The sequence below is a fragment of the Anabrus simplex genome, chromosome 1 (genome assembly GCF_040414725.1).
Source record: "Anabrus simplex isolate iqAnaSimp1 chromosome 1, ASM4041472v1, whole genome shotgun sequence".
In the NCBI taxonomy this organism is placed as follows: Eukaryota; Metazoa; Arthropoda; class Insecta; order Orthoptera; family Tettigoniidae; genus Anabrus; species Anabrus simplex.
Window position 1 is genome coordinate 505,149,404 of NC_090265.1, and position 11,402 is coordinate 505,160,805.

The window sequence follows — 11,402 nt, forward strand, 5'->3', positions numbered from 1 at the left end:
ATACAGTGTAATAAGGTCCATTAATTATTTTTCTGTTATGATTAATTATTTAACTTTTTGTCGATCAAGGTTCATTTTAACGTTCAATTCCTCGTTCTTAGTAAAATAATTGCCGGGCTGAGTAGCTCAGACGGTTGAGGCGCTGGCCTTCTGACCTCAACTTGGCAGGTTCTATCCTGGCTCAGTCCGGTGGTATTTAAGGATGCTCAAATACGACAGCCACGTGTCGGTAGATTTACTGGCACGTAAAAGAACTCCTGCGGGAGTAAATTCCGGCACCTCGGCGTCTCCGAAAACCGTAAAAGTATTTAGTGGGAAATAAAGCAAATACTATTATTATTATTATTATTATTATTATTATTATTATTATTATTATTAGTAGTAGTAGTAGTAGTAGTAGTAAAATAATTCCCCGTCACCATTTATTTAAGTTGTCGCTCCTGGTAAAAAGGCCTTGTACGAATGCAGTGTGTTGACAGATGGTGTGCTTTCGGTGATTTAGTATTGTTTTGTGAATGCGACATTACTTCGCGTGTAACATACTGTCTTTAAATTTACTTGGTGTTTGTGTAATTTACCCTTGTCTTACATTTTCCTGCAAAGAAGTTAAACATAGCTTAAATATTTTGTGAAGGACACACGAATCAGTATTTTAGTTATTTGAGATATCTGAAGAATGTGTTCGCTATATTTTTCTTCAAGTTCCAACACATGTTCTTTTTTTTAAATCTTTCTTAATGTGGGATTAATAAGCATTTCCATGACAGAATATCCATAAATATCTGGGTTGCGTGATTAGTGCAAATGTAAACACATACGCAAAGAATTTCATAGTCATATTGAATCTGCTATTAGAGTGTTTAACATGGGGTAACTACTGTTCTGTATTAATGCATGGCTTGGAGATACGGACTTAGAATTTTGAAATGATGCAGCTGTGAGCTTGCATCCGGGAGATAGTGCGTTCGAATCCCACTGTCGGCAGCCCTGAAGATGGTTTTCCGTGGTTTCCAATTTTCACACCAGGCAAATGCTGGGGCTGTACCTTAATTGAGGCCACGGCCGCTTCCTTCCAACTCCTAGGCCTTTCCTATCCTACCGTCGCCATAAGACCTATCTATGCCGGTGCGACGTAAAGCCACAAGCGAAAAAATCATATTCTTTCACATTTCCCCCATCTGTGGTGTCGCACAACTCGATTCGTCCCTGTTGCACGGCCGGATACCATTCGTGACAGTCATAGAAGCTTACACATTGCCTCATTTTCTTATTACTAAGCCAATGCTTACTTTCCCTATGCTTATTTTGTATTAATAATTCCATAAACATCTGACCAGGAAACCTGCTCTTCCTGTCAACTAATTTGCCTTATACCAGTTACATCTATCTTCATACGTTTCTACTCTGTTTATTTATCTTCTTAGATTCTCTAACTTACCACAACGAATAAGACTTCAAACCCTCAACGTTCTTACTCATCGATATGTCATGTTTGGCAATATTACAAGGTTAAGTCAATGTAACTTCCAGACTACCACCCTTGAAACTTTCGAGGTATAGGTGACAAGGTTTGTTGAACGATTCGCTCGATATATACCCATCCGATTTGGTTGGATCTATTTCTTGACTATCAGTCTAATGGGGACACACGAGTCTCCCTAAAAGCGGCAATGTCGCATAGTCATCAGGGGATTATGATGATGATGATGATGATGATGATGATAATTGCACCCTCAATACGGCCTCTCCGTCTGTTCAAATTAGCGCCTCCCTTCTACTGTGCATACATCTCTGATGAAAAACTGAGAACTTGTGAAATCCTACACGTTTTTCCTCTGAGACTAGATATTCTCTGGAAATCCGGGGTAAAAATCCCATTAACGCACTAGTTGTGGAGAATGTTTGTGTTTAGATGTTTCCCAACTTACCTACATTCAGTTGTTTTTGTCAAATTCTCTGAAATATCAACACTGTCCGCCTAAAGAAAAGCTCGTTATTAAATTGATCAACCTATCATGCCCCTTGATATTAAATCCTTTGGCTCAATCAAATTGTTGGTTGATATTAAAATCCTTTGGCCCTGTCAAACTGTTGGTAACAATATCATCTAGATTATTCTGCCGATACTTTATATAAGAGGAGAAATGTTGAGCATAAAGGGTCTGATTTGGCTGCGGTGATTTTGTATGCGACTTGACGGAGAATATACATAGGAGATTTCCTGCGGGAAACGTGAGGCGGGGTCCCGGCATCGTGAGGTGTTAAATAAACAAGGTATGGCAAAGTATTAACAAAGTGAACCTTGAAGATTAGGGATAAGTCCCTTTTAGCATGTAACAGTTAGGTCGCCCGCCACTTCTTGAAGTAATTGAAACGTAAGAAGGCACGTACCCCCGTAAACCTCCTCTAAATTATTGTTGAGTGTCCAAGTTTTCCTAACAATCTAAGTTTACTACTCGTTTTTCGGCTCTTAATGTTTCTATGAGACTACTTAGACAGACCGTATCATAGGCTTAGCCTCTGTGTCATCGGGCCTTAACACCACTTAGGGATTTTCTGTAACTAAACTTTTTTGAAAGTCCTTGTGTTTCGGTCTCCATTCCATTTTAGTTTTCGGGGTTGCAAACGTAACTTTTTATTTTTTCCTGTTATGGCCGCGTAGTGTGGGCCTTATGCCTCTGAAAATTTGTATTATTTTCGAGGGTAACATACATATATATGATCAGTTAAATTTCACAGCAGTGTTTTTACTGCTTCAAGTGTTTAATGGTGACTGAGGGGGTCACGTGGGTAATTTCATGGTGCACAAAAGGGCAACCTTGTAAAATCAATGTAAATGGAGCTGCAGGGTTGAAATCCTTGACTTGTCAATCTTTTTTAAGCCATGGGTTCTTTCACTGATACATATTTCCCCGAATGTCTTGAGGCTTGCCTTCCCCCCTCCCCTATTGTTTTTACTGTAAGTGTAAAATTCTGGAGACCTGCCGGTCAAAAGTTTCAACTGTTCCGCTTAAAATGAGCATTCAACAAGACTGGTAAAGTTTTTCTAAGCTTACGAGCTCCTCGTAGTGTGTAAGTTTGTGAATTAAATATGCTCACATTTGCACCGAGTGAAAACGTTCTAGCAAACTATGGCATTACTGTGTATTACCCTAATCCGTTTTCAGTACCATGTGAAGTAAAACAAAAGTAGAAAAGTTACCAAAAATATATCACACTAACGGAGACTATCTTCAAGTTTTGTTGAAAAAACTATAATAATATTGACATTGACGTAAATATACATGTGTAGGCGAATTCTGCTGCGCTAAAAGTGAAAGCAAAGAATATTATGTTTTATCGAAGACAATATAGGCAAAAACAAACCAATATCAGGTTGGGTTTTATTTTTAAATTTTCAACCTCAAAAACTTCAACAAACTGTTTCTTTCTTATGAACAGATGTATAAAAATGTTGCCTGGTTTCATTGAAACGCAGGACCACATTTAAATAGTTTATTGTTTATTGTTTTTCCTGAACATTTAATAATTTTAACATTGTTTTTTCCAGAAACCCTTAACTTGCAAATGGAATGTTATTGAAGGGACTTCATCGGAGAGGAGTGAGAAAGTAAAACACCTGGATACAGGACTAGCCACACATTTTCTTTATTTTGCATTTACATTTATACACACGAGCGCACACACTCACATAGATTATGAGAGGCATGAAGTTAAATTAGATTAGTTTTTGAGCGTAGGAAGATGAAGAATGTAACGTCGTTTCCTTGAGGGTTTCCGTCGTGCCCGACCACCGCAGCCATGCAGATGTTGTCACTGAGCCAAATGTCGGGTGCTGTCAGTGGGACAGGGTTCGCTTAAGATCTCTGGGGTTCGGGTGGGGGAGGATGGGTGCGGATGTACTCAAGACCACGGAGGATCAGTTCGGGTATGGGTGGGGCCTCGGGAAGGTGGACACCTTGTGGCTGGAATCCGTTCACTCCGGCGGTGTAGGTTACAGTGATGGGGGTACCGTCAGGGGCGGTGTACGAGTATTGACCCTGGACTTCCTCAGCCTCGTTCTCCTGGCCGGGGTTGGTCAGGACTCCTGACTCTTGAGCAGCGATACCGTTCTCAGTCTCCAGGCTGAAACGAAGAGATGATAATAATAATAATAACAGTAATAATTTCAGGCAATTCAATGTCACACTGTCACAGACTGAACGCTGGAAGAGGAATAGCACAGAACTGACTATAGTTGATGTGCAGCCTCGTCAATTGGCTAGTATAAATATAAGAAACCACAGAAAACAACTTGCACAAATCCTGATTATAAGTCTAGAACCCGCCATATCCCGAGTGCAAGCTTACAGCAGAACGACTTCTTTCGCGCGGCCAACTCACTCGTCAGTTATAAAAGAACTGTAAAAGGAATGATGGCCTCGCCTAACAAATGCAATATTCTTTCTTTATATTATTTGAGTAAGTGAGAAATTGCTTGGCTTCAATTCTGTCGTTCCACCCATTCCACCAGGTACAGCACCGTAGTTAAAAGTACAGAAAACCCCTTTACTATTATAATGAGAATTAAAACCTGTGTAGAAAGAACACAATGATTGTGTACCACAATGGCTAATGTTTCATTGTTAGAGAACTTAAAATATTAACTTGGATCAAAAGAGATAACGGGGGTGGGTTTTATTGTTCTAAGATATAAACATGATGAATGACTCTCTTTTAAGTGCTGGAGGGTGGGGGGAGGTGTGTGAGAGAGTCCCGATCCTTAGAATTAATGTATGCTAGAAAGAAAGAGGTCTGCATTTTTATAACCCGCGAGATCAGAAGAGAACAAATATTTGACCGAAATAAGTCGGATAGAAAAAACGGAGGAAACTGACACAAGTATTTGAAGGAAAGCCAAACTCAGCTAAAATTGTATTTCTTGGGAATGGTCCCCTTTACATTAGTGTTATATTCAATCACTAATGTAAACAACACTGTGGGATTGAAAGGTAATTTTATATAAGTAACTTCTTAGTTAGGATGATTGTGTGGCGCCTTGTGCCGTAGACTGTGAGATCAAATTCAGACAAGCTCTAACTACAGTTATGCATGGACCAAATTAAGTTGCCTTGCCGTTGGAATTTGTAACGTGTAACTCTAATGTTCAATACGGCAGAAAAACACAGCCCCGTGACAGAGCAGTTAACCAACCGGGAAGAGTACATGGCACCCCTTTGACGTAAGTCCAGCATGCTAAACATTTAGCCAGGTAAGTACATGATGAGAGTACCGGGTACTTGTTGTATGGAGACTACTAATAACATCCCCTTCTAGTTAACGCGATATTCATTCGTGTAATTGAAGTGCAGGCCTACCAGACTTAATTATTCCTAACATTGCTTTCGCAGCATTTTGTATTGTTCTATGATGTTAAAAATGCTCCTCAGCGTTTTCTGAGTCACTTACCTGTACTGGTATGAGCCATCGTGCTTCACATCCTGGGTCTGCTTGATGATAACCCAGCGCTCAGACTCACGAGGTACAGCAGGGACTGGGTTTTTGCGGATGGGGACTGGAAGGGGTGCTGGTGTGGGTGCAGCTGAGAATACGGTAGATGGTCTAGGAGTTTGGACAGCGACCAGTTTGGGAGCCTGGGGCTGCAGCTGTACACTGATGGGATTGTATGGCTTGAACTGGGGCCTTGCTTCGACCACGAACAGCACCGCGGCCGCGAACAACTGGAAATAAACACATCATCACATATTGCATAACTTCTGAAACAACAAGAGCACACTAGAGAAATAAACAGTTACCCCTTTAATTGAACACATGTCCTTACACCAGGGCCTCTCAGGGTGCATGCGCGTGGTGCATGCACTGTGCACGGTGCAAAAGACGACTTGGCTTGGTTGACCAGAGTGCAGACCTCCCACTCCTCGATTTGGAGCAATAGCGCTGTCTCTCTCTTTCCTCACGCCTGTCTCGCTCGCTCCTCCTGTCTCCCTCTCCCCCACTTGCGCCGTAGCGCTCCAAATCCGGGCTGAGTTGAGCCGAGTATAGCCGAGTAGAGCCGAGCATAGCCGAGTAGCCCAGAGACGAAGCGTTGATCCGAGCCATACCGAGCGGCACCGATGCACAGTGCACGGAGCTCTTGCGCCTCGCTCTGCACGCGTGAGATTTTGGGCGTTTGAGAGGCCCTGCCTTACACCGTTGAGGGGCAAACCCAATACCACTTGATAAGCAACTCGCGAAACTAGTAATTATTTCACTGAAATCAGGCGAATGAATACTGAGCACCTGCAGTTCCATATTCTGTGTTTTGTGTGAAACTCAAGAACCACTTTTAGTTCGTACCTGGCCTGAGAGAAGGGGTTATCTTCTAGGTGGCCCGCCCCTTGCCCTCAGGGAGGGGGTGGAAAATGTTATGTTAAGGTTGTGCATCAAATACGATTTGGTCACCACTTTAGTAGAACCGTACTACTTGTACAAGGCAGCTAACGAAATGAGAAACAACATATTCAAGCTAAATTAGGACAGGAGCATGATGTCTGACAGAAAAATATCACGTAATAGACCAGATGGGGCCAAAATGCCAGTCACATTAGGATGGTATATTTTACACTATCCTGTAATTAAAATATTCAGTCAACTTATCAAATAATCTGTTAAGAATCAGCGATGGGAGGAGCACACAACCACAGTACCAGTTGTGATTGGAGCAACTTGAAGGAGTCATTCAGGAGTTTCAAGCTCGTTATCGAAATTTTAGCGAGAACTTAAGTTTAATAATAATAATAATAATAATAATAATAATAATAATAATAATAATAATAATAAAATTTTAGCGAGAACTTAAGTTTAATAATAATAATAATAATAATAATAATTTAGGTCTGCATTTTCTTTAAATTGGCTTCCCGACTCTTAACTGATTAATTATTATTGCTTGAAGAAAGCAAACCGGTATTTTTACATGAGTGCCGATGTCGTGATCATAGCCATTGGATCTCGCGTTTTACTTGGTATTTTTAATTATTTCAGAACTTCCTCACCATTGGCCTGAACTCCAAACATGGTCACCTTGATGAGGTGCTCGTCGAATATCACTCCCCATATTATTTCTGACTGAATTTCACGCTTTCCTTTCAATGGAATTTAGACCAACTTAAAACCAACCAGTTGAAATGAAATGTCGTATGGCTTTTAGTGCCGGGATATCCCAGGACGGGTTCAGCTCTCCATGTGCAGGTCTTTTTATTTGACTCCCGTAGGCGACATGCGCGTCATGATGAGGATGAAATGATGATGAAGACAACACATACACCCAGCCCCAGTGCCAGGGAAATTAACCAATCATGGTGAAAATTCCCAACGCTGCCGGGAATCGAACCCGGGACCCTCTGAACCGAAGGCCAGTACGCTGACCATTTAGCCAACGAGTCGGACACCAACCAGTTGATGAAACTACAATGTTATTGTGTTTGTAAGCATTTTAAGGAACAATAAAGCGTGGCACAATGGTCTATTCGTTTTCGAATCCCGTCAGGTATGTCCCAGTTCAAACTCCCGTGAATTCCGCTAGAATTTTCATTGGGACAAATGTTTGGTAGTAGGAGAATCGTCCGGATATAAGCACCAGTCCAAATCTTAAACTGAGTCTCGATGATCCGTGTATATCTTAGAAACGTGTGAAGGTTGCTTTGAATGGCAGCGCATAAGCAGATTTACAGTTCTTTACAATTCCAAGCACGCTTGTAGTTTTACGTGTTTTTTTTTTGTATTGTGGTCATAGCCAAGGGACCTTCAGTATTACGTGGAATAACAACCACAAGGTCATGGCTAATTTCAAAACTCCCACATACATGCCAAAAAAATACAAGTGTTAACTTCGGAAATATCGGAGTTTTATGGAATCATTCGTTGTATTTTAGTAATTATAGGAAATGATTTGAATCAAGAATGAGATACACAAATTATGAATTGTTTTTGCACCGAGCGAGTTAGCCGAACGGTTGGTGGCGTGCAGTTGTGAGCTTGCATTCGGGATAGAGTTGGTTCGAATGCCATCGTCGGCAAACCTGAAGATGATTTTCCGTGGTTTCTCATTTTGACGCTAGGCAAATAATGCTGGTGTTGTACCTTAATGAAGACCACGGTCGCTTCTTTCCCACTTGTAGTCCTTTCCTATCCCATCGTCACCATAAGATCTATCTGTGTCGGTGCGAGGTAAATTGTACAACTTTAAAAATGTTATTGCAACGTATATTCTCTCCAACTTGCTAGTCATAATCACATTTCTTAATTATTTTTTTTCGTTTGTGTATGAAGATAAGGTCGTCAAATTCTTCAACTGAGCACTAAACCCTTAGGACACCGGAATATGTAGAGAGAGAGAGAGACACTTATGGAGACACCAGCTGTAATCGATTGTGAAATCAGCGTTAATTTAGATATGAAAGAATACACCAGTTATGTACTTTTAGTGACATGTTAACACGAATAATTTGAAAGATTACTCAAGATACTTAAAGGGGAATTTTATAGACTATTTATATACGTCAGAGTACAGGTTGCTAAAAATGTCATGCAAATGTCGTATCATCACGGTAATATGTGCTACTGAGTGAGGCCTACTTAGGCGTGATATCATAACACCGTTGTTGATTCGTCGGCTGTTTTCCCCCACTCCACTCTAAAATTGCTCGACGTTCAACTGTAGACCTATAGTAGATAAAAATATGTGTGTCCTTATCTCTCTACCTCATTAAAGATTATAGTACAATAAGTTTTTAAGCGCATGTTTCTGTAAAATATATAGGCCTATAATTATTACCCTGGTGTAAGTGCAATGGTGGCTTTTAGATTCTTGGCTGAGATGGAGATCAAGGAATTTGCGGCAATATCCATTTAATATAATAAAATGCCTCATGTTATTGGAAACCAGGTGAAAAATATATTAATATAAACAAAGAGAATACCGTTGTTATGTAAACTTTTCAAATGTTATGACTAATAAGAATCTGGTTAGAATTGTTCGTCGTAGGCCTATGTATGTTAAGAATAAGATTCCCATGACGAATTATGTATTTTGATTATAGACTGGCATGTCTTTCAGCATTCATCTGCAAATCTCTGTTAATCAACTGCATGCCTACACAGTCCTCTATTTGCAACTAACTCTATGGCGTCTATAACACTTATCTAACAATCGTCGTCTTCATCTCCCTCGCCTTTTCTTACCCTCCTTGACAGAGTTCCTTGTTTTTCTACGTAAACCATCTTCCTCCATTCGCCTCTTGTTAGCACACCATCACACAGAATGTTTTAAGTTTGAGCAGTTAAGTGATATGAAATCCCGACAACTGAAGTAAAAGGCGATCGAATCGTATCTTCGTAAAAAATTGCAATATAAAATTTGTATAACATGTTTTTTTAGAAAGTTTGATGCCAAAAAAAATTCGAGTAATTTGCCACTGTTTATGTATTTATGAGAGTGTCGTAGCCTTTATGGTAAATTTGGCTACGTAATAACAACTAAATTATAGTAAATTATTTAAGCAATGGAACTTTACAAATTAAAACGAAATATTTTCGTAAAAATCTTCAAACCATCCTTAGAAATATCTCGCCACATTGTTTATCAGTACCAACCACTCTGAGACAACATATTACGAATCTACCGTCATTATATTGAGCAATTTACTTCAATGGCAGTGAAATATTATTTGACCTATGATTAACAATTCGCTACATTGGAGGGCACATTAATGTAGATAAGAGAATGGCACACAGTCTTTCGCTGGATAAATAGTTCAGCCGGTAAAACTCTGGTCTCTTGAGACCAAGTTGGCGGGGTCGATTACGGTTCAGTCCGGAAAGGTGGTCAAATACGTGAGCTTCATGTCGGAAGATTTTCAGATAGGTACAAGAAATCGTGCGGGGCAAAACTTCGGCACCTCAGCCTCGCCTAAAATCGTAAAGGAAATTCAGCGGGAGGAAAGTGTTAATAACATTAAGGACTCACGATTTAATTTTGAAGGGCTTGTCATTTCTGTGCTGTTCTAATCTAAATATTCAATATAAAAGAAAGATTATTTTGAATTTAACTATTCGAACAGTTATAAATGTATTTCTTTCATGACAGTGTATTGATTTTTAACACAAATTAAGGAAAACACGAGGGAGAAAGTGGTATTTATTAGAACTAATTACTTTGTTGTGTTGTGTCTATCTTCGTGGTTGCCTGAAGATCGTTATTATTGCCCGTCAGGAGTGACTTTTGAATATATCAACGTAATTCACGTTAAGGTTAATCGTCATTTGTTTAATATTCAAACTTTGATTTCCAATAGATATCTGTAACAAAGATCCACTACTTACCAGAATCCTCATGATGTAGCGAAGAGAAGACTAGTCCTAACGCTCAGAAGGCAAGTGGAACTGGAGTGTGTCTGGACCTTGCAGAAGATGCTATATATATACCCCCAGATCAACCCTCCGCGATGACCACTCCTCCCCTCAGTAACCTTAACCTCTCAACCAGTTTATGGATCTACGGCTGCTTTTTTTTTTTTAAACGATAGCATGCAAATAAATTAGGGACGAGGGAATGATTTAGTACGTACGACATTCCACTTCTTCTGTTATCATCTTTGTCCACGTTACTCCAAGTTGGCAAATGGGAAGAAAGGTTATGATCTTGAAAAGTAAGTGGTGGGGGAATTCTATCCGCGCACACCTTAACATTTGATTTTTATTTGTTTTGAAATGACATGTTTTGATGCGCGCGGAGTGGAGGGGGGGAAGATGCTCAAGGAATGCCAGAGTGTGGCACTCACTTATTCTGGATTAGATCATCGTGGAATTAGTACGTAGCAACTGGAGCTTTAGTTTAAGAAATATTCTTTCATTTTTAGTGCAGTTACCTGTTGTGTAGTCGTCGTTAAAGGCTTGTTTTTTTGGAATTTCACCATAAACGCTATCTACCAGAAATGAGGGCTAGTAGGAATAGCAGCATCAGTCAAATACATTAATTTTTTAATTAATCAGTTTTAAAGGCTTGGGACTTTGGAGGCCACAACATTCCGTGTTCTTCCAGCGCGGCAATATTAATACATCCGATCTCCAGGCGTTTCTACTCTCCATGTTTGTGGTTCTGTTTCTACCATCCCTCTAGTCACTGTTCCTCCGCGCGTTTCTTCTCATTGCGATAGTCATCATTATCTTCATGTAGCTTATGAAAACCATAACGCCCACAACAACCATCGGTCGGTAAATGCAGAGTGGGTCTCGCCCCTTACGTGGCCACGGCTTTACCGTGTCTCTACGACTCTGCATTCGGGAGACGGGATAGGGCTGGACCTCACGGCTGGCCCCAAACCTCGGCTGTCCTGAGTATGGTTTTCTATGGTTTTCCATTC

At 40.3% G+C, this 11,402-nt stretch overlaps 1 protein-coding gene across 1 annotated transcript; it reads right to left on the reverse strand.

Moving 5' to 3' along the window:
* Window positions 1-3,624: 3,624 nt before the first annotated feature.
* Window positions 3,625-10,470, reverse strand: LOC136868322 (endocuticle structural glycoprotein SgAbd-2). The gene is made up of 3 exons (XM_067144767.2): window positions 10,363-10,470; window positions 5,449-5,720; window positions 3,625-4,125 (listed from the first exon to the last, which is right to left on the reverse strand). The coding sequence occupies exons 1-3, from the start codon at window positions 10,372-10,374 to the stop codon at window positions 3,858-3,860; spliced, it is 552 nt and encodes a 183-aa protein (XP_067000868.2). The 5' UTR covers window positions 10,375-10,470; the 3' UTR covers window positions 3,625-3,857.
* Window positions 10,471-11,402: the final 932 nt, after the last annotated feature.

Bases quoted from the DNA above. Each gene is read 5' to 3' on its own strand.
- LOC136868322 (XM_067144767.2), bottom strand. The intron at 4,126-5,448 runs GTAAGTGACTCA...TCTTCGTTTCAG, and splicing joins GATGGCTCATACCAGTACAG to CCTGGAGACTGAGAACGGTA.